Genomic DNA, 20,612 nt, shown 5'->3' on the forward strand with positions numbered 1-20,612 from the left:
AAAATGTATGATGGAGGCACCAGCCGAACCTCCCCGGGGAGAGCATTCCACCGATGGAAAGCCGCTACAGACAATCCCAGCACTGACTGGCCCATGTCACAATGAGGTTGTGAGGATAACAGTGAAGAAGAGGAGGAGAGCCAGTGCTATTTTTTCCTAGAAGAGGTGCCAGAACTCACCATGTTCTCTTATAACAGCAATGGTGCCCACCTGAGAAGTGCTGTAACTGAATTCCAGTGAGATCTGGCTGAAAGGAACCCCTGAGGAAAAGCCATGTACGTCACCTTGAGTTCTGTGGAGGAAAGGGGGGATAGAAATGCTGTAAGCAAACAAAATTAGGATTGCTATCTGCTTATGGGGTGTATTTTATAGTCGTCATGACAATCGGCAGTGAATTCCACACCCACCGTCCGTAGTAGCCTCTTTCAGGGATGGTAGCAAGGGTGTAGCAGGGTAGCTGGAGCCATTCTTAGCCCTTCCCTTGGAAACTGATTGTCAGGTGCTGGTGTGGTTGACCGAGAGCAAACCGGCAAGACTGACCTGTCTTTTCCAGGCTTTATTATTAGTGCAAACTATTTACAGGGATGCGGGTGGCGCTGTGGTCTAAACCACTGAGCCTAGGGCTTGCTGATCAGAAGGTTGGCGGTTCGAATCCCCGTGATGGGGTGAGTTCCCGTTGCTCGGTCCCTGCTCCTGCCAACCTAGCAGTTCAAAAGCATGAAGTGCAAGTAGATAAATAAGTACCACTCCGGCAGGAAGGTAAATGGCCACATGACCCGGAAGCTGTACGCCGAGGGGCCAATAAAGCGAGATGAGCGCCGCAACCCCAGAGTCGGCCACGACTGGGCCTAATAGTCAGGGGTCCCTTTACCTTTATTTACAGTGAAGAGCGTCGCAAGTTCATGTCTGGCTTACTCGCTAGTAGAATCTGGGAGTGTGCGGTCCTTATACCTCCCCCAGCATAACAGTCGCGTGACCCCCAACCTTCTCCTTTCCCTGCGCCTAAACCTACTGCACAGAATGGGCGCTGGCAAAGGGGTACTTCCCTCCCCTCTGGTTTGCTCAGGCTTGATGTTGAGGCTCTCCCTAGCATCCCCTGCTTCCACCACTTCCTCTCCACTGGAGGTGGGGCTTCCCTCCTCGCCAGAGGAGGAACTGCTTCGCAAGATTTTCAGAGGTTCCCTATAACATAACTGCCCTTCCACCTCTCGCCTCTGAGCTGATGGCAGTTCCCTGACACTGATCCTCCACTTCTGTTCCTCTTCCAAGGCCATTTTGACCTAGCCAAACTTATTTTTTGTATCTGGAGAAAATGAGTGGAAAGGAAGAATTGTTTATAGGCTATAGTAGCGTTATGATGCAAGCAAAGCTTTGCAGTCCCATATCGGCCTCCTTACGGGTCACTGTGCCAAAACAGGCCCTTTTCACAATAGTTGCTATGTTACAGCAATGGGTCTCAAATGTTAACATATCTGCACTTCCCAGAAGCAATTGGACATAATGACTGTTCCACCAGGCATTCCCAACTGGATGAATGCATCTTTGCCACGAGTATGTTCTGTCTTAAATGTAACTGCTGGGTTTTTGTATGTGTTAACTTTTGTATGTGTTGTATGTTATTATAGGAGGAGATTAAATAAATATATGAACAACAACAAAATAAATAGGAATCCCCCCGCCATGAGCAACAGAAGGAATGAACCGATGAGAAAAGAGAGGGATATATATATATATATTTGTTGTTGTTGTTGTTGTTTAGTCGTGTCTGACTCTTTGTGACCCCATGGACCAGAGCACGCCAGGCACTCCTGTCTTTCACTGCCTCCCGCAGTTTGGTCAAACTCATGCTGGTAGCTTCGAGAGCACTGTCCAACCTTCTTGTCCTCTGTCATCCCCTTCTCTTTGTGCCCTCAATCTTTCCCAACATCAGGGTCTTTTCCAGGGAGTCTTCTCTTCTCATGAGGTGGCCAAAGTATTGGAGCCTCAGCTTCACGATCTGTCCTTCCAGTGAGCACTCAGGGCTGATTTCCTTCAGAATGGATCGGTTTGATCTTCTTGCAGTCCATGGGACTCTCAAGAGTCTCCTCCAGCACCATAATTCAAAAGCATCAATTATTTGGCGATCAGCCTTCTTTATGGTCCAGCTCTCACTTCTCACTTCCATACATCACTAATATCTATCTATCTATCTATCTATCTATCTATCTATCTATCTGAGAGAGGTTTTATTTCCACAGATTTATAGGTTTAGCTGGACGTTGCAAGCCAGCTGTGGCATGCTGTGTGTGCATCAGATTAAAAAGCTATGGCCTGACACAGGAAAGACTCCCCCTGCTGCTGCCATCAGCAACATTCAGTGTAAACCAGCTTCCTTCCTCTAAAGTCACAGGAGACTCACCATGTTTCAAAGAGATGTGTGAACACTAATCCGCTCTTTCCCCTCCTCAGAGCATCTCTCCTCTCCACCTTTTCCGGCTGAAGCTGTGAACAAGAAATGACAGGGAAAGTTAATGTTTTGTTCTGCCACTTGTGGGTGAATCTGAGAAACCTACATGTCTATTGCCAGAGTAGTTACCGCTGAAGAAAAAAGGAAGGCATGGAGATCATCACTTCAGAGACACAGGGATGGCTTGGGGTTTTGTTCTTAAGAGGCAAAACACACACAAATGTTTTGCATTCTGCAGTTCTGCTGGCAGATTCCAGCTGCATTTCGAATACTTTTCAAAACAAAATGCCATAGGAAGGTTTGGCACTAATAAATGGAACTGAATGTATTGTTGATGTTGATTTATTAATCTCCTTCAAAATGTATTAGCTGTCCTCTGATGAGCGTTTCACTGCTAATTCTGTGTGCTGCAGAGTACAGCATGCGCACTGAGTGAACAACTTGGCTCTCCCCACTCCAAAAATAATTTTTTTTTTACTTTTTCTAACTTTATGGATTACTTGCCAAACAGTATTGGGTAGGGTTTCAATGATCTTGATGAGGGGGCAGGGGGCTGTCAGTTCCAAAACCGGAGATACTTCGTCTCCCCTATTTTGCATGAATTGGCTTTAATAATAATAATATCCTTATGACCTCACCAGCATTCTAGTGTGCATTTCTAATCTACATTGGTGTGTGCAGCTTTGCCTGATCTTTTGCAAGCACTTTTTCCGAATGTAAGGTATTTCAATGTTATTTTCTGTAATATAGGCAGTTATGCAGGCTTCCCCTGTTATATGTTTTGTGCACCTTGTTTTTGTTGGAGAACTGCAACGCAACATTTGGAGAAGAGCAGTTTTCAAAATGTAGCTGTGATTTTGGGTTTGCATATTGTTTAGGGAACCGCAGATTAGGAAGACTCAAACTGAACTGATACTTGAGTTCCAAAATAAAGGGTGGTGGTGGTTTGAATCTCTCTTGTAAGACTCAGTTTCCTAGTACTCAAATAAGTAAATTGGTTGCTACTTGTCCATTTTCCAAATGAATATTAGGAGATATTATTATTATTATTTATTAAATTTGTATACCACCCCTCATCTTTGGATCTCAGGGTGCTTCACAGCATAAAATTACACACACACACACAACACACACACAAACACTGTGTGTGTGTAATTTTATATGTTTATGTGTAAGTGTGTGTGTGTGTAATTATATATACAGTGGTATCTCGGGTTACATACGCTTCAGGTTGCATATGCTTCAGGTTACAGACTCCGCTAACCCAGAAATAGTACCTCGGGTTAAGAACTTTGCTTCAGCATGAGAACAGAAATCGTGCAGCGGCAGCGCAGCGGCAGCGGGAGGCCCCATTAGCTAAAGTGGTGCTTCAGGTTAAGAACAGTTTCAGGTTAAGAACAGACCTCCAGAACGAATTAAGTTCTTAACCCGAGGTAACACTGTACACACACAAAATAAGAATAAAAATAAACCAATACAGTCAAGCATTCACACTGTGGGTTAAGCCACAGAGCCTAGGACTTGCCGATCAGAAGGTCGGCAGTTCGAATCCCTGTGTCAGGGGATGATTAGCTGCTTGTGCTTAAAATTGTGCCCCTTCAGAGTTTGTGCGGCCCCACAAACCTCTGTGTGTGACAGAGCTCCTCAGACATGTCTGCTCTAGTCACTAGTAGTGTCTGACAGTGGCTGCCTGTGGAAGCGCTTCCAGCAAAGAAGTTCCTTAACGGAAACGCGTCTCCTGGACTCACGACGTGGCAGCTTCCGGCGAAGCATGGGTCTCCCTGCAGTTGCTTCTGACACCTCCCCGCTATTTTCGCTGGATGTGTCTCTCACCCCTTTCTCTCCCCTGCTGTTTCCTGCCTGGGCTGCTGCGTCTCTCTCAGCATTACTGAGATCCTCCTCCAGAGACCCCTCGCTCCCCCTCCTTGTCCCTGCTTTGGCTGCTGACTCTCTCCCAGTCTCTGGGAGCCCTACCAACTCCCTTTCCTCTGATGTCAGTTCCCTGACATCCACCTCCCCTCCAGGGCCCCCTTCTCCCCCGCCCCTACTCTCTCCTCTGGGCGGTGAGGAGCTGAAACCCCGAAAAGAATCCTCTTCATCTTCAGACGTCTCGAACATTTCCCTCCATCGGTCTTCGTTCCGGCTCGCTGAATCCTCCTCCACCTCGGAATCAGAGAACCCCTCCAACTCTTCTTCTTCGTCGGTGGTGGCGAAGTATTCCCTCCGGAACCTCGCCACTGGCTGGGGTTTACGCGGGAATCTCTGATGAAAAGTTTCAATCAAAACCTCGTCATCTACATCCTCTGCCCTGACCCAGGTGTTTTCCGACTCCGGCTCCCCTTCCCACATTACCAAATACTCTACTTGCTCTCCCTTCCACCTGGAATCGAGAATCTCCGCTACATGGTAGCTGTGTTCTTTTTCCTCCATAGCTGGTCCCCTATTGACCCTCCCCTCTCTGTCCCCTTTATACGGTGACAGCAACGACCTGTGGAACACTGGGTGCAACTTCATGTGGTTCGGTAACCGGAGTCTGAAAGCCACTGGGTTGACCTGTTGCGTGACTTCAAATGGGCCCAGCCTTTTGGGTCTTAACTTCTTACAACCTCCTTTGAATGGTAACCCTTGGGTGGACAGCCACACCTGGTCCCCCACCCTAATGCTTTCCCCTTCCCTTCTGGTTTTGTCTGCCTGCCTCTTATATTCCTCCTTCGCCCTGTTTAAATTAAGTTGGAGCTGGCGATGGATCGCTTCCATTTCTTCAACGAACTGTTCTGCGGCTGGAACGCTCCAGTTCTCCCCTTCCCCCCCTGGGAAGGCTCGGGGATGACACCCGTGATTAGCCAAAAAGGGGCTCATCCCCGTGGACACGTTCTCTGCATTGTTGTAGGCAAATTCTGCCAACGCCAGCTTCTCCACCCAATCATTCTCTCTGTCATTCACATAACACCTCAAATATTGCTGGAGGACACCATTAGCTCTTTCCGCCTGCCCGTTGGTTTCTGGATGACGGGCAGTTGAGAAATTCACCTCTACATGCAATAAGCTCATGAGCTTCCTCCAGAACCTGGAAGTAAATTGTTTCCCTCGGTCAGAAACCACCCTCAAGGGGGCGCCATGCAGCCTAAACACATTTTCCACAAACAATTTAGCGGTTTCTTCCGCTGTGACCGCATGTGAGCAGGCTATAAAGTGGGCCATCTTGGTTAACAGGTCTACCACAACCATGATGGCTGTTTTCCCTTTGGACCTGGGCAGATCAGTCATGAAATCTATTGCCACTGCCTCCCATGGCCTTTCTGGCGTGGGTAGTGGTTCTAATAAACCTGCCGGTGCCCGCCTCTCCCCCTTGGCTCGTTGGCATTGGTCACACCCTCTCACATACTCCCGCACATCTTCCCTGACCTTGGGCCACCAGAATTCCCTGGTAACCAGCCACATGGTTTTGTGTTGCCCAAAATGCCCTGCTGTGGGGCTATCGTGCAGTTGCTTGAGTACCTTTTCCCTCAATTCCCCTTCAGGTATGTATAACGCTCCCTTGTAGTACAACGCCCCGTTTCTCTCCTCAAAACCCCCGGGTTTGTCTCCCTCCCTCCTGAGACCCCTGAGTTTGTCCTGGGCGTATTCATCCTGCACCGTTCCCTCTACCAGTTCCCTTTGCCCCACCAATGCCGCCCCACACACCCAGCGGTCCTCGGGAATGACATGGGTCTCTTCGGGTGCACCCTCTCCCTCCAAATATTCAGGTTTGCGTGAGAGAGCGTCCGCCCTAACGTTCTCTGGGCCTGGTACGTAACAAATCTCAAAGTTAAATTTGGAGAACTCCTGGGCCCATCTCAACTGCCGTTGGTTGAGCACTCGCGCAGTTCTCCAATACTCTAGATTCTTATGGTCCGTGCACACTTGCACCTTCTGTTGTGCACCAATTAGCAGGTGCCTCCATCTCCGGAAGGCCTCATGAATCGCAAGAAGTTCCCGGTCGTACACCGTGTAGTTCCTCTCAGATTTGTTCAGCTTTCGCGAAAAGAAGGCACACGGTCGCCACTCTGACCCCTCCTTCCCCGGCTGCAGAAGAAGCACCGCCCCTATGGCTCTGTCAGAAGCGTCTGTTTCGACCCTCAGCTTTTTTTGTAAATCCACATGTAGAAGTTGTTCATCAGAGGCGAAGGCCCTTTTCAGTTCCTCAAACGCTCGCTCCGCCTCCCCCGTCCAAACAAACTTCTTTTTACTACTGAGACAGTCCGTGATGGGCGCCGTCAGGTGGGCGAAGTTTCGGATGAACTTACGATAAAAGTTTCCAAACCCTAGGAACCTCTGCACATCCTTCTTGGTCTTGGGTGTTTTCCATTCCAGCACCGCTTGAACCTTGCCGGGGTCCATGGCCAACCCCTTGTCTGACAAGCGGTACCCCAGGAATTCCACCTCCTTGGTATGAAACTGACACTTCTCCAGTTTCACCCACAGCCTGTTGGCTTGCAGCCTGCTCAACACTTCTCTGACGTCTCTCACATGTTGCTCCTCATTCTCCGAATACACCAACACGTCATCTAAGAAGGCCACGCAATTCTTGTAGAGCAAAGGCCCCAGTACGTGGTTCATGAAGGCTTGAAAACACGCGGAGCCTGTTTGTAATCCAAAAGGCATAACGAGGTATTCAAATGCCCCCAAAGGGGTGAACATGGTGGTCTTCCATTCATCCCCTTTCCTTATACGTATCAGGTTGTACGCCCCCCTTAGGTCCAGCTTTGTAAAAATCTTTCCTTTCCGCACCCTGGTCAAAATATCATCAATCCTGGGCATAGGAAAAGCCGCCGGCTCTGTCACTGCATTTAACCGCCTAAAGTCACATACCAGTCTCGGCTTGTCCGTGTTTTTTTTATCCACAAAAAACACTGGGCTACCCCCCGCTGCCTTGGACTCTCTGATGAAGCCTCTCTTCAGGTTCTTGTCAATGAACGCTCGCAACTCCTGCATTTCCCTGTCTGACATGGCATACAACTTGCCTACAGGAAGCTGTGCTCCAGGGAGTAAATTGATCTGGCAATCAAAGGGCCTATGCGGGGGTAGTTGGTCAGCTTCCTTCTCGCTGAACACGTCGCTGAGATCAGCATACTGTGGTGGCACCTTCCCCTTCCCCATTACTTCAGTCCCTGCCAGGGTGGCTTGGGCCCCTGCTGACCCCTTTTCCCCCCTGCAGTGTTCTAAGCAATGTGCTGAACCGAAGGAAACCACTCTTTGATGCCAGCCCACCAGCGGATCATGTAAGGCTAGCCAGCTCATTCCCAAAATAATGGGAGCGCCTCCCAAGGTGGCCACATTAAACGCTATCAGTTCTGTGTGCCTTGCCACCCTCATTATCATTGGGACGGTCTGCAAGCTAACTCCTCCTCCCAACAGTTCCCTGCCATCGATTGTGGTCACCTGCAGGGGGTTGCTTAAAGGGATAGTCTGTATCTGATGTTCAGCAGCAAACTCCTTGCTCATAAAATTGCAGGAGCTGCCTGAGTCCAACAGCGCCTTTATTTTTAGGGGGTGTCCATTTTGCAGCTCTAGCGACACTTCAATCACTAGAGCAGGTCGAGGAGCTTCTGGCACGGGCACTTTCACTGCTCTTTGGCCTGGCTGCAGTGCCCTGACGGTGGCAACCAGGCGTTGGCTTTTACCTGCTCCGTTTCTCCCTGCTCTCCCCCCTCAACTGCTCCCACCATCCCTTGCCATTCCTTCCTCTGGGGGCAGACTCTGGCAAAGTGGCCTGGCTGTTGGCAGAGATAGCATTTCCGGGCTCCCTTTCCCTCCTTCTTCGCCCCCTCACTGGGCTTTGAAACTGCGCGCGCGCGGGCTGTTCCGATTTCCATCGGCTCTGCCGGCGGGAAAGCTGGCTCAGGAATGTCTGGAATGCGTAACTCCTTCCAACGTTCCCCTCTCCCTTCCCGCCTCTCCAAGGCTCTTGCCTCCTGGCGCGCTCCAATGGTCAGCGCAGATTTGGTCAGCTGATCCATAGACACCGCCCTGGGGCTCCTGGACAGCTCGTCTTTCACAGCCGAAGAAAGACCTTCTTCAAATAGCATCTGAATGGGTGCTGCCGATAAATCCCACCCCAATCTGTGAATCAGCATGGTAAATTCAGTCCAGTACTCACGGACAGATCTGCTTCCCTGCTTGCAAGCCATTAGCTGTCTGCGCACCACCCCTTCCTCAATATCGCTGGAAAACATGATATCCATTGCACGAAAGAATTTCATAGTGTCCTTTAGGATATCGTTGTGCGTTGCCATCAGGGGTCGAACCCAGTCCCGCGCCCCCTTCTCAAGATGCCCAATTACGAAAGCAACTCGCGATTCCTCATCAGGGAACTCATCAAACTGCACATTCAGGGCATATTGCATCTCGGTCCTAAAGGCATGGTAATCCTTGGGGTCCCCCCCAAACTTCTGCACCAATCCTGGTACCTTTCTGGGGAACTGAGTGGTTCTCCCCTTTTTGTCAGCATCCTGAGCCCTTCTCTCCTCGAGCCTCGCCGTCTGCAGCGCAAGTTGGACCTCCAGAGCTTGATACCTTTCTTCCAAGCTTGGACCAGCTCCAACCCCTGCCTCTCCGGTTCCGGCTGGGTTGCTCATGATGCTTTCTCCTGCACAGGCAGCGTACAAAGACTGTCAGACTGCTGTCAGGGGATGATTAGCTGCTTGTGCTTAAAATTGTGCCCCTTCAGAGTTTGTGCGGCCCCACAAACCTCTGTGTGTGACAGAGCTCCTCAGACATGTCTGCTCTAGTCACTAGTAGTGTCTGACAGTGGCTGCCTGTGGAAGCGCTTCCAGCAAAGAAGTTCCTTAACGGAAACGCGTCTCCTGGACTCACGACGTGGCAGCTTCCGGCGAAGCATGGGTCTCCCTGCAGTTGCTTCTGACACCTCCCCGCTATTTTCGCTGGATGTGTCTCTCACCCCTTTCTCTCCCCTGCTGTTTCCTGCCTGGGCTGCTGCGTCTCTCTCAGCATTACTGAGATCCTCCTCCAGAGACCCCTCGCTCCCCCTCCTTGTCCCTGCTTTGGCTGCTGACTCTCTCCCAGTCTCTGGGAGCCCTACCAACTCCCTTTCCTCTGATGTCAGTTCCCTGACACCCTGCAACGGGGTGAGCCTGTTTCTCAGTCCCAGCTCCTGCCAACCTAGCAGTTCGAAAGCACGTCAAAGTGCAAGTAGATAAATAGGTACCGCTCCGGCCGGAAGGTACAGAGCGTTTCCATGCGCTGCTCTGGTTCGCCAGAAGTGGCTTAGTCATGCTGGCCACATGACCTGGAAGCTGTACGCCGGCTCCCTCGGCCAATAAAGCGAGATGAGCACTGCAACCCAGAGTCGGCCACGACTGGACCTAATGGTCAGGGGTCCCTTTACATTTAATGGGGGACCATCTCTGGCCAAATTCATTTCAAAAGTGATTCAAAGGGAATGTGCTTTTATTTCATTCTTTTACACTTAACCACTGAGCTTGGAATGGATTCATAAGTCACATTCTCGTGCTAATTTGTCAGCCACATCAGTTGTGTCAAGCCCAGCACAGAGTAGAGATTCTGAAGCACTTCGCAAATCCAAAGTATCAAGCAGTTCTGCTTATAAATGATTAGCGTATAGGAAGCTGGCTCAGTCAGTACAGCGTGCAACTCTTAATCTCAGGGGTTGGGGGTTCTAGCCCCATGCTGGGCAAAAAGATTCATGCATTGCAGGGGGGGGGGCCTTCCAGTTCTATGAATCTATTATAATAATAGATATTAATAATATTGTTTTCAGTGAAACTGTCATATCCCTGTTTGGTTTGAGGAAGATTCCACTGTGCGTGTCAAGACCAAGAGTTTTGTTCTGCAACCGCTGCTTCCTGTGTTCTAAATGCAAATCTCAGAGGTGAGATAAGTATCCCTGCTATGAGCCAAACTTTACCTCAGTATTGAGATTATATATATATATTTTCTCTGCTTTTTAAATATCCTGCTGAGACCAGCCATGGTTGCATCTGTGCTGAGGATGCAGCTGCCAATCAACACAGTCCCCGTCCCCCCCTTTTTTTTTTTTTGCAAATAAAGCAACAAGGAGTACTATTCTTAGATGCCAAGCACTCTCTGCAACAGAACTGGTGCCAATGAAAGAAGGCACTGCTGTACAGAAACATGCGTTTATAGATCATGCATTGCCACCAGAGACTTTCCGTGCCTCTGACACAGAGCTGTGAGCCAAGAAACCCCTTTCAGTCCTGACCTCAGCTGTAACTCGCTGGTGAGTGATATAAATAATAACAATAATAATAATAATAATAATAATAATAATAATAATAATAATAATAATTTATTTATTCCCCCACTCATCTGGCTGGGTTTCCCCAGCCACTCTGGGCAGCTTCCAACAGAACCCTAAAATACAATAACCTATTAAACATTAAAAGCTTCCCTAAACAGGGCTGCAGATGTCTTCTAAAAGTTTGGTAGTTATTTTTCTCTTTGACATCTGGTGGGAAGGCGTTCCACAGGGCGGGTGCCACTACTGAGAAGGCCCTCTGCCTGGTTCCCTGTAACTTGGCTTCTCTAATATGGTCTATTTCACAGACTTGTTACAAGGATTGCTGAGTTCACCTGCACGAAGTGCTTAGAGCACTTATGGATGGTGTTGTGCAAAACTCCTAAGATGGGATGTGGCCACATGGATGCTGTTGGACTCCAGTTCCCATCATCCCTGTTCACTGGCTAAGCTTTAGCTGATAGGACTTGGAGTCCACCAGTGTCTGGAAAGGCGCACGTTCTCCAACCCCACCAAGCTTCTGCAACTTCTTTCCTTCTTCCAAAAGGCACGCAGGACCCCCAGTGCTATTGGCTCCTGGCGAGATCTATAGACGAATAGAACCATGGTGGGGACATTAAAGACCACCAACCCTTTTATCACTGCAGGAAGTGCACTTAAAAGTGGTCCTTGCACCTCTGTTTTAAAAACCTCTATGCTAACCGAGTGTCCCATGCAGTTGGGGTGGGTTATAGCCAGGAGAAAAGGCAACATTTTAGTTTCCACCCAACACAAGTGCACTTATTCAGCCAGCTTCTATTCACGTTCCAAAATCTGTCCCGCTGCACCTCTTGTACAGCTGGAGAACCACCATCCGACCACCCTTAGTATAGCATCTTTTCATAGAATCATAGAACTGTAGAGTTGGAAGGGACCCCAAGCGTCATCTAGCCTCCTACGACGCAGGAATCTTTTGCCCAACATGGGACTTGAACCCACAACCTAGGAGACCATAGTGCTCATAGACACAGAACCAGTGGAGGGGACGCCCCTCTCTTGCAAGACTGCTTTTTGTCACTTTCTGTAGAGCTCTTCAGGTTTATGAATGACCTAGAATTCGTTACTCATTAGCTTTTTCACTTGTATAATCTGTGAGCTTAGAACCATAATTGTGGAGGGAGGGGTATAATAATAACAACTATTATCAGTGCTTTTTTCTGGGGAGATGCAGAGGTGCACATATCCCTAAACATTTTGTGAATCTTTGTACTTTTGTCTATTTACCGTATTTATTTTCCCCAATTTGAACTATAAAATGGTAATTTTCTTGAGTCAAAATGAGAGTACCCCTAAACTTTTTTTTTTAGAAAAACCCACTATTGTTATTGTTATTGTTGTTGCTGTTATTATTATTATTATTGACATCCCTATTTTCATCAGAGAAATGTTGAAGGGTATGCATCCCTGCTATTTTGCTCAGACATTTGCCTTCCTCTATTACCTCCACCCATGCCCCAAATCCTCATTGTCCTCTTCTCAAGCCCCTCATTCATAGCCTCAGACAACATTCCTGGACTGGAGCTAGGAAACCGGTTTATGGTAACCTGGAAAAGAAGGTGACTGTCTGGCTGGAACCCTGAACAGGAGCACTCCTGTGACAGATGAGCAACCATTTTGTTGCAGGCCTCACTCCCGTGTTGATAAAGGACAGCTTCTTCCATACTAATGATTACTTATAGATTGTTGAATATCAGTATGCTACGTACATGGAGGTACTTAGATTTTCATTTGGATAGATCTGAAACTGTGCACACGCCACACACTTAAAGCACCTTGCTTCCTTCAAATTTTCCTGGGAACTGTAGTTCATTATGGGTGCTGGGAACTGCAGCCCTGCGAAGGGGTAAACTACAGTTCCCAGGATTCTTGAGGGGGGTGCACTTTAAATGTATGGTCTTTATGTAGCCTGATTCTCATTCACCTTGTACATGCAAAAGACCTGTGATGTAGAAACATTCTAGCAAAATCACTTACAGTTATTGCAGTATTAATATTATTTCTCTAATGACCACATGGAAAGATCTGTGAAAGGAACCTATAGATGAAATTACAGGCGATTTTGTTTCTTCTAATATCCTTTTTTTTTTAGGGGGAAAAACCCTTTCTTTTAACATTCTAATTGTGTGCCATGGAGAGAGGCAAGAGAATATACAGAAGCTATTTTAAATCAGGAACGTTTCATTTCCTGCTCACTTCCAGCCCGTCTTAACAAAGATTTCAAATGCACTTGTGGAGTAGATGGGAATATTAAGAGACACTTGGAGGCTGACAGGAATATATATGAGGCAAACAGCGGAATTTAAGACAAGTTAGTGCAAATAGGTGGCAAACAGATGCAGTGCTTCAGAATCGGTGCTCATTTTCCAGACAGGATACTGGAAAAATTTATTGCCTACATGCAGTAATCCAGATTTCCACCTTCATTTATATCGCTTTTTAGCAACTGCCAAAAAACCACAGCGTCAGGCAAGATCAGTTCAAGGCTGCCATGATGATGTTATCCTCCAAACTTTGCCACTTTCAAGGAACATGAGTCAGACCAGACGCCATCCGTAAAAAAAAGCAGAATATTACCTATGAACTCTAGGTGGCTTTTGGCTTGTTTTCAGTAGCTATCTATTGTCTGAACATCAAAAAGAAAATGCAAGAATTAATCTCCGCTATCATAACCCGCAAAAACAGGCATTATTATAGCAGCTCAAAGCCACATTCCGGCCATTCAGGGAGAGCGTGGAGCAAAGGCCAGTCGGGAACTTGCTGCCCTCCAAGATGTTGTTGAAGTCCTTCTCCCATCATCTCAGAGCAACAACATCTGAAGGGCCATATCTCTGCTCTAAAGATGTGCTGGGACAAGGGTGCAGCTGGTTTTTAATCTAGACCTGTGTCACAGGGTCCATAGTTTTCACCATGGGCTGATCTGGATTTTATAACAGATGGGCCTTCATGGAAAGGGCTGTGGTTCTTCTAAAAGGCTATTTATATGCCACTACTGCAGCCCATGTTTTGTTAGCCTAAAAATAAGAAACGAGCGAGGTCCCAACCAGGGCTGCCTTAAGCATATGTGGTGCCAGGGTGCAAAGATCCGCCTGCCCCCCCCCCAGGTTGCCCAGTCCCAGGCGTGCAGGAGGGCAGAGCCGGCTGGCAGCCTCAGCATCTCGCTGGCTTGGTCGCTCCCGAACTCGCAGCACAGAGCCGCCCGCAGCAGAAGAGCCCGCCACGGCACTCCAACCAACAGGCAGGCTCTTCCCCGGACTCAACTCTCGGGCCCTGGACTCTTGGCCTGGCGCCCCTGAGAGCCTGGCGTCCGGGTGCCCCACACCCCTAGCGCCTATGGGTAAGACGGCCCTGGTCCCAACCAAAGAAGAGTGGCAACTTAAGTTGACAGAATAGGCACAACTTGCAGGCTTAACATATAGATTAAGAGAACAAGAAGAACATACATTTAAAGAAGATTGGAAAAGGTTTATTGAATATATGGGAAATAATTGCATACAGCTGAAAACACATCATTAAGCTAAATTCAACAGTGTAAACAAGTTTTGATGGATGCAATAATGGAATTCTGAATGGTATGGTTTTTTTTGTAAAATATGCAGGGATTTATGATATGTAAAATGAACCATGGAAAGAAGAAGCCACTGCCACACACACCCAGTGGTGGCTGAGCACCAACAGGGCATCGCCTCGCAGGATTCTGCCACCCGAGGCAGCTTCTCCAGCCCTCCTCATGGGTGGGCCGGCCCTGCCTAGCAGGCTTTGGAGAGCCTTCAAGCAAGACACCTTTCGAGGGCTCTCTCTCCCTGAGCAAGTCTGCCCCCTTGCGGCCTTTAGCATCTCCTCCTTGCTACTGCCTCCTTCTTGCCAGGCCAAGCGCTGCTTTTCCTCACCGCCAACACTGACCAGGCCTATGCCAGGCCTCAACAAGCAAGCGGGTTGCCATGGTGAAGAAGAGGAGATGGTCCAAATGGCTATTGTCAGGGCGTCAATCTGCTGGCTTGCGGATCCTTGGCAGATGTCCAGCCATGCTGACCCCTGGTGCCAGCCCTGCCCTATAGTAGCATTAAAAAAAAAAAACTTTGACAGGCAGCATACAAAGCCAATTGGTTTTCTGTTTGTTCCTCAGCCCAGGGCTTAAAGCATACGCTGCACTCCACAATGACTCTGAAGCCCAAGCGTAAACAGGAGGCTTAGCCATGTTGGCACCTGCAACATTGCGGCCTTTCAGTTCTGAATCTGTCCCACGACTTTTAAAAACACACACTTTCTCTGCACAAACAAAAGGCTAGGCAAGGCAACTCAGTAGGTCCCTTTATAGCCCCTGCTACTTCAGCTTGTTAGACTTTTATTTCCCTCACCCCCATAAATATTTATATTGCCGTTGGGGTTGGGTGAATAAAAATGTTGACTCACAGAGGTGGCTGCATATCCCATATATATATATAGAGAGAGAGTTTTTCCAGTAATTTATTGTCTTTTAAACATGAAAGTTATTTTTAAAGACCTTTTAGAATCTAATAAGTGCTGCTTATTGATCTGGAGCCACAACACGCATGCACGCCGGCCATACCCATTTCAGGATCACATTACTGCAATTTCGCCTAGTGCTCGATTCATTCTAAAACAATGCATTATGTGGCTTTGTTCGGTCAAGGCTGCCATTCCCAGGCAAGGCCAGCAGGTGGGGGGACCATCTCTCTCACTAAGCCTCCCCAGCCTGTCATAATTCTACTTGCTTTCTTTCTCTTTTCTACCAGAGCCAAGGAGGAGGAAGTGATCCCTTTGTTTGCAGACAATCTTATTGAAAAGCAACAACAACAACAAAAACCACTACCCATATTTGCTATTATCGCAAATAATCACCATCCGATGACTCCATGAGAAGGACACTTGATAAAAACGCTGCCATTATTGCTGTCGAGTTTGCCTTGGGCTTTTGTGAAAAGATCGAGCCACGTCAGCAGTCTTTGCTTAGCGCAAGATGCCATTTATTTATTCTTGCTGGCATCGCTCGGTAGTCTCGGCCCCCACTGCTTGCCGACTCCTTGAATTCAATCCGGGTTCCTACCATTTATTTATTTCTGCTTTTGCACTGAAAGCGAAATCTTAAATATGTAGGCAGGCAGATGATGATAATCTCCAGGAGAAAGAGGCTATTTCAGCCATGTTCCCAGTAACTGCAAAGCAGATGTAGCTTGAGACACTCCAGGTGTCCCTATTTTCCAGGGACAGTCCCAGATTTACAGGTGTCATCCCAGTTTCCGATTTGATGCTTAAAGGTAAAGGTAAAAGGACCCCTGACCATTAGGTCCAGTCGTGGCCGACTCTGGGTTTGCGGCACTCATCTCACTTTATTGGCCGAGGGAGCTGGCGTACAGCTTCCAGGTCATGTGGCCAGCATGACTAAGCCGCTTCTGGTGAACCAGAGCAGCGCACGGAAACGCCGTTTCCCTTCCCGCCGGAGCGGTACCTATTTATCTACTTGCACTTTGACGTGCTTTCGAACTGCTGGGTTGGCAGGAGCTGGGACTGAGCAACAGGAGCTCACCCCGTTGCGGGGATTCGAACCGCCAACCTTCTGATCGGCAAGTCCTGTGGTTTAACTCACAGCACCACCCGCATCCCTATTTGATGCTTAGGATGTCCCTATTTTCATCAGAGCAATCTTGGAGGGTGTGGAGTTATGTGACCCTTGAGCCAAGGAGATAAGTAACTATACAACCTTTAGAAGACATCTGAAGGAAAGCTTTTAATGTTTAATGTTTCGTTATATTTTTATATATGTTGGAAGCCACCTAGAGTGGGTGGGGCAACCCAGTCAGATAGCAGGGTATAAATAATAACATTACTATTATTATGGAATGGGACGTCCTTATCGTCATCGGAGAAAGGTTGGAGGGTATGCAGATGAACCAAAGGATCTGGGGGCAGAGCCATGAATGGAGGAGGTCTTGTATTGCAGATTTAGTAGCCGCTACAGTTTGGAGACAGTATGCTTCTGAAAACCAGCTGCTGGAAACTGCAGGAAGGGCTTCCTGCTTGGTGACCGTGAGGCCGGTAATCTGGGCTACATAGGCCACTGGCCTCATCCTGCAGGCTGTTTGAATCAGATAAGGCAGAGACAATGATGCACCTCAGACCCAGGGCCAAATGTGGCTATCCAAGCCTTTCTGTGTGGCCCTCAAGACTCTCCCAAGCCACATTCCATCTCCCCAGATCATCATGCACTTCATGGGATCTGCAACTAAATAAGTCCAGTGGGCGTGAATAGTCTCTGCAGAATGAGGACCGGAGTTGTAAGTCTTGGTAGGATCAAGGGGAGGCGTGACATCAGGGCTATCAAAAAGGCAAGTTAGATCAGGTCTAAGGCAGCAACGAAACGAGATCAGGAAAGACGAGGAATGAATTCGGGGCAGGCCTCAAGCCCGGAAGGAAGCCCGGAAGCATGCTAGGAGCACAGAATAGACTGCAAAACCTCCAACATTCCTCAAATGAAAATAGGGACATTTCTCACTCGCCCGCCCCCCAAGTGACCCTCCTCAACCCCCCCCCATTTTTTGTCCCCCAGCCGTCCCACAACACTATACCACTATACCAGGGGTCAGCAAACTTTTTCAGCAGGGGGCTGGTCCACTGTCCGTCAGACCTTGTGGGGAGCCGGACTATATTTTGGAGAAAAAAATGAACGAATTCCTATGCCCCACAAATAACCCAGAGATGCATTTTAAATAAAAGGACACATTCTACTCATGTAAAAACACACTGATTCCCGGACCATCTGTGGGCCGGATTTAGAAGGCGATTGGGCTGGATCTGGCCCCTGGGCCTTAGTTTGCCTACCCATTGAGCCAGTGTGGTGTAGTGGTTAAAGGCAGTAGACTCGTAATCTGGTGAACCAGGTTCGCATCTCCGCTCCTCCACATGCAGCTGCTGGGTGACCTTGGGCTAGACACACTTCTTTGAAGTCTCTCAACCTCACCTCACAGAGTGTTTGTTGTGGGAGAGGAAGGGAAAGGAGAATGTCAGCCGCTTTGAGACTCCTTTGGGTAGTGATAAAGCAGGATATCAAATCCAAACTCCTCTTCTTCTTCTATACCAACGGGACAGTGCACCAACACTCCACTATCCTGAGACAACCCCTCAATCTTGATTTAATTCTATTTACTGGTAAATATCCGATAAATAAATTTTAGAAAGGGGGAAAAATTAGTTGCGGATGCACAAAGCATTAAAATAAAAAATGAAAACCAAGACTCATTGCACTCTGCTCTGCTCCACCTTTCTTCCTGCCCAGGGCGGCCCTGTCCTCTGCCTGTACCTCAGAGCTGCACCTCACCTGTTCTCCAGTTGCCACTACAAGCTACCCAGGGGAGGATGCCGGCGGCAGGAGCCACCGGAAGGCCACAGAGAGGCAATAGGATGCTCCCTCACAGCTGCCACTGCCGCCATGTCCTCCCCAAGCTCAGTGGTGAGGGAACTAGGGACATTCCTGGATCAAATCAGAAGCTGTGGTGACTTTCGTAATTCTGGGACTGTCTCTGGAAAAAGGAGTGAACCTTGAAGGGTACGGACTAGAGTGTGGTTTCATCGTAAGAATGGTTCGTAGAAGAAGAAGAGGAGTTTGGATTTGATATCCCGCTTTATCACTACCCGAAGGAGTCTCCAAGCGGCTAACATGCTCCTTTCCCTTCCTCCCCCACAACAAACACTCTGTGAGGTGAGTGGGGCTGAGAGACTTCAGAGAAGTGTGACTGGCCCAAGGTCACCCAGCAGCTGCATGTGGAGGAGCGGGGAAGCGAACCCAGTTCCCCAGATTACGAGACTACCGCTCTTAACCACTACACCACAGTGGCTCTCAGTGTGAGCTTGTAAGCTGCGTCAAGAGCTTCTTGGCTCTTTAGAATGGGGAGAAGTATTAGAAACGAATGAAAACAGATGGGTTTTCGCAGCCATGGAGGGAGGCTCAGCTAAAGAAGATCCAAAATGGCGGGTGGGCGCCACACCCTTGGATAGGAGCTGCCGCATGCCCTCCTCTGAAGCTCCCTACCCAGCCTTGTTTGCAAAGCTTTTTAAAATCAATCTCACCGAAAGAGCGAGAGAGTAGAGGAGCGTAATGATTTATTAATAACAAACGATCAACTGCAGAATTTCTTTTTTGTCTTTCTCATTTAGGCAATTTGTTCCAATCCTTAATGGCCCGTGTTCCTTATTAGGCACGTTGCAGGGAGAACGGCTGCGAATCTCTAGAGCCATAATTTCCACAATGACCTATATAACTAGGGCTTTTGAGAATATACGCCGTGGTTTTGTTTTCTCATATATAAGCAGAAAAGATCTGTTCTCTTCTCATGTTATATTTGTATTTGTTGGCTGGAGTACTGTTTAGGGGCTTTTGTCGGGGAGCGTACTGTTTATTAGTGTGTATACATTAGTATTATTCATTGTTTTGATTATTATTATTATTATGCTTTTTATTAACTTTCCATTACAGCACACACACACACAACACTTAAGAAACAAACTAAAAAAAACACACAAAACAAATGACAAACATACAGCCATAAATCTGAAAGTTCTTACATACGGACTTATGTTACCCTATTTTCTCTTTCCGATTCTTATTCTATTCTAATAGACTTCCTTCCTCCTCAAAGCGGCTCTGGTTTCGTGTCTGATAAACTGTTGCTTTCTCATTTTATCATTTCTACCCTTCTCCATATACTATGCTTGTAGGCCATGATTTGTTTTGCAAAAATTACTCAAAGCAAGTCCAGGTTTTGATTTGGGGGCACTGGTTTTTTTTTTTAAGTAATCTCTGTACATTCCCCAACCTTTTTGAAATTTTTGGTTAGACTGCCTAACCAATTGTTTTGATTATTTTTATTATGTTTTGATTATTTTTATGATGTACAGTGGTACCTCGGGTTAAGTACTTAATTCGTTCCGGAGGTTCGTTCTTAACCTGAAACTATGTTCTTAACCTGAAGCACCACTTTAGCTAATGGGGCCTCCTGCTGCCGCCGCACGATTTCTGTTCTCATCCTGAAGCAAAGTTCTTAACCCGAGGTACTATTTCTGGGTTAGCGGAGTCTGTAACCTGAAGCATATGTAACCTGAAGTGTATGATGTAACCCGAGGTACCACTGTATTTTGTGCTTCGTATATTGTAACTTTGTGTTGTGAACTGTTCTGAGACCTACTGGTATAGGGTCATAAAATAAATAAATAATAAATAAATAAATAGTTTTCCACCTGCTTTCTCCTCTGGCTCCAAGGGAATGCAGCCCTTTCGCTGGGAGAGGTTCCCCACCGCCGAGCTAAAAGAAGAACGCGGCCCCTTGCACACGAAGAGATGCTGCGAGCGAGCGAGGACGGCAGAGATGGAAAATGGCAGCATGCCCTCACGATTAACTTCCTGCGCAAATGTCTAATAAGAGAACAATTTGACTTTCAATAATAGATGAATGAACGAAAGATCAGAAGATGGTGATGTAAGTGGCCCGGGATGTCTAATGCGAAGTCTTCGTGATGAAGAGGCGCCCACCCCCCCACTTTGCATCCTTGCCCTCTGTTTCAAAAGGCCCGGCTAAGTGGGGTGCGTCTTGCGCATGGCTGCAAAGGGTAAAGCATGACTTTGCAGCGCTCCCCCTTCGGAGTCACCCATTGGCACAGATACCATCATCAATTCCGCATCTTCCTGAAAATGTACTTTTAAGCACCTTAATTGCATTTCAGAGATAACCCTACAGGCAAAGTGACAGGAAGAGAAGTCATAGAGAGCGGCTCAGCGGTCAGGCTCTTTGTTTTAAATCAATCAAACATCTGCGGCTAATGCAGCTTTGGGCTGCTCCT

General features: G+C 47.8%; 1 protein-coding gene across 1 annotated transcript in view; it reads right to left on the bottom strand.

Annotated features, from left to right (window-relative positions):
• Positions 1-20,612, bottom strand: part of LOC309515565 (uncharacterized protein) — a 144,992-nt gene that overhangs the window by 25,592 nt on the left and 98,788 nt on the right. Inside the window, exon 3 of the mRNA XM_082193585.1 lies at positions 2,399-2,481. Within this exon, the coding sequence (XP_082049711.1) occupies positions 2,399-2,481 (83 nt within the window). The remainder of the gene's footprint in view (positions 1-2,398; positions 2,482-20,612) is intronic.

Source organism: Podarcis vaucheri (assembly GCF_965113315.1).
Source record: "Podarcis vaucheri genome assembly, chromosome: 12".
In the NCBI taxonomy this organism is placed as follows: domain Eukaryota; kingdom Metazoa; phylum Chordata; class Lepidosauria; order Squamata; family Lacertidae; genus Podarcis; species Podarcis vaucheri.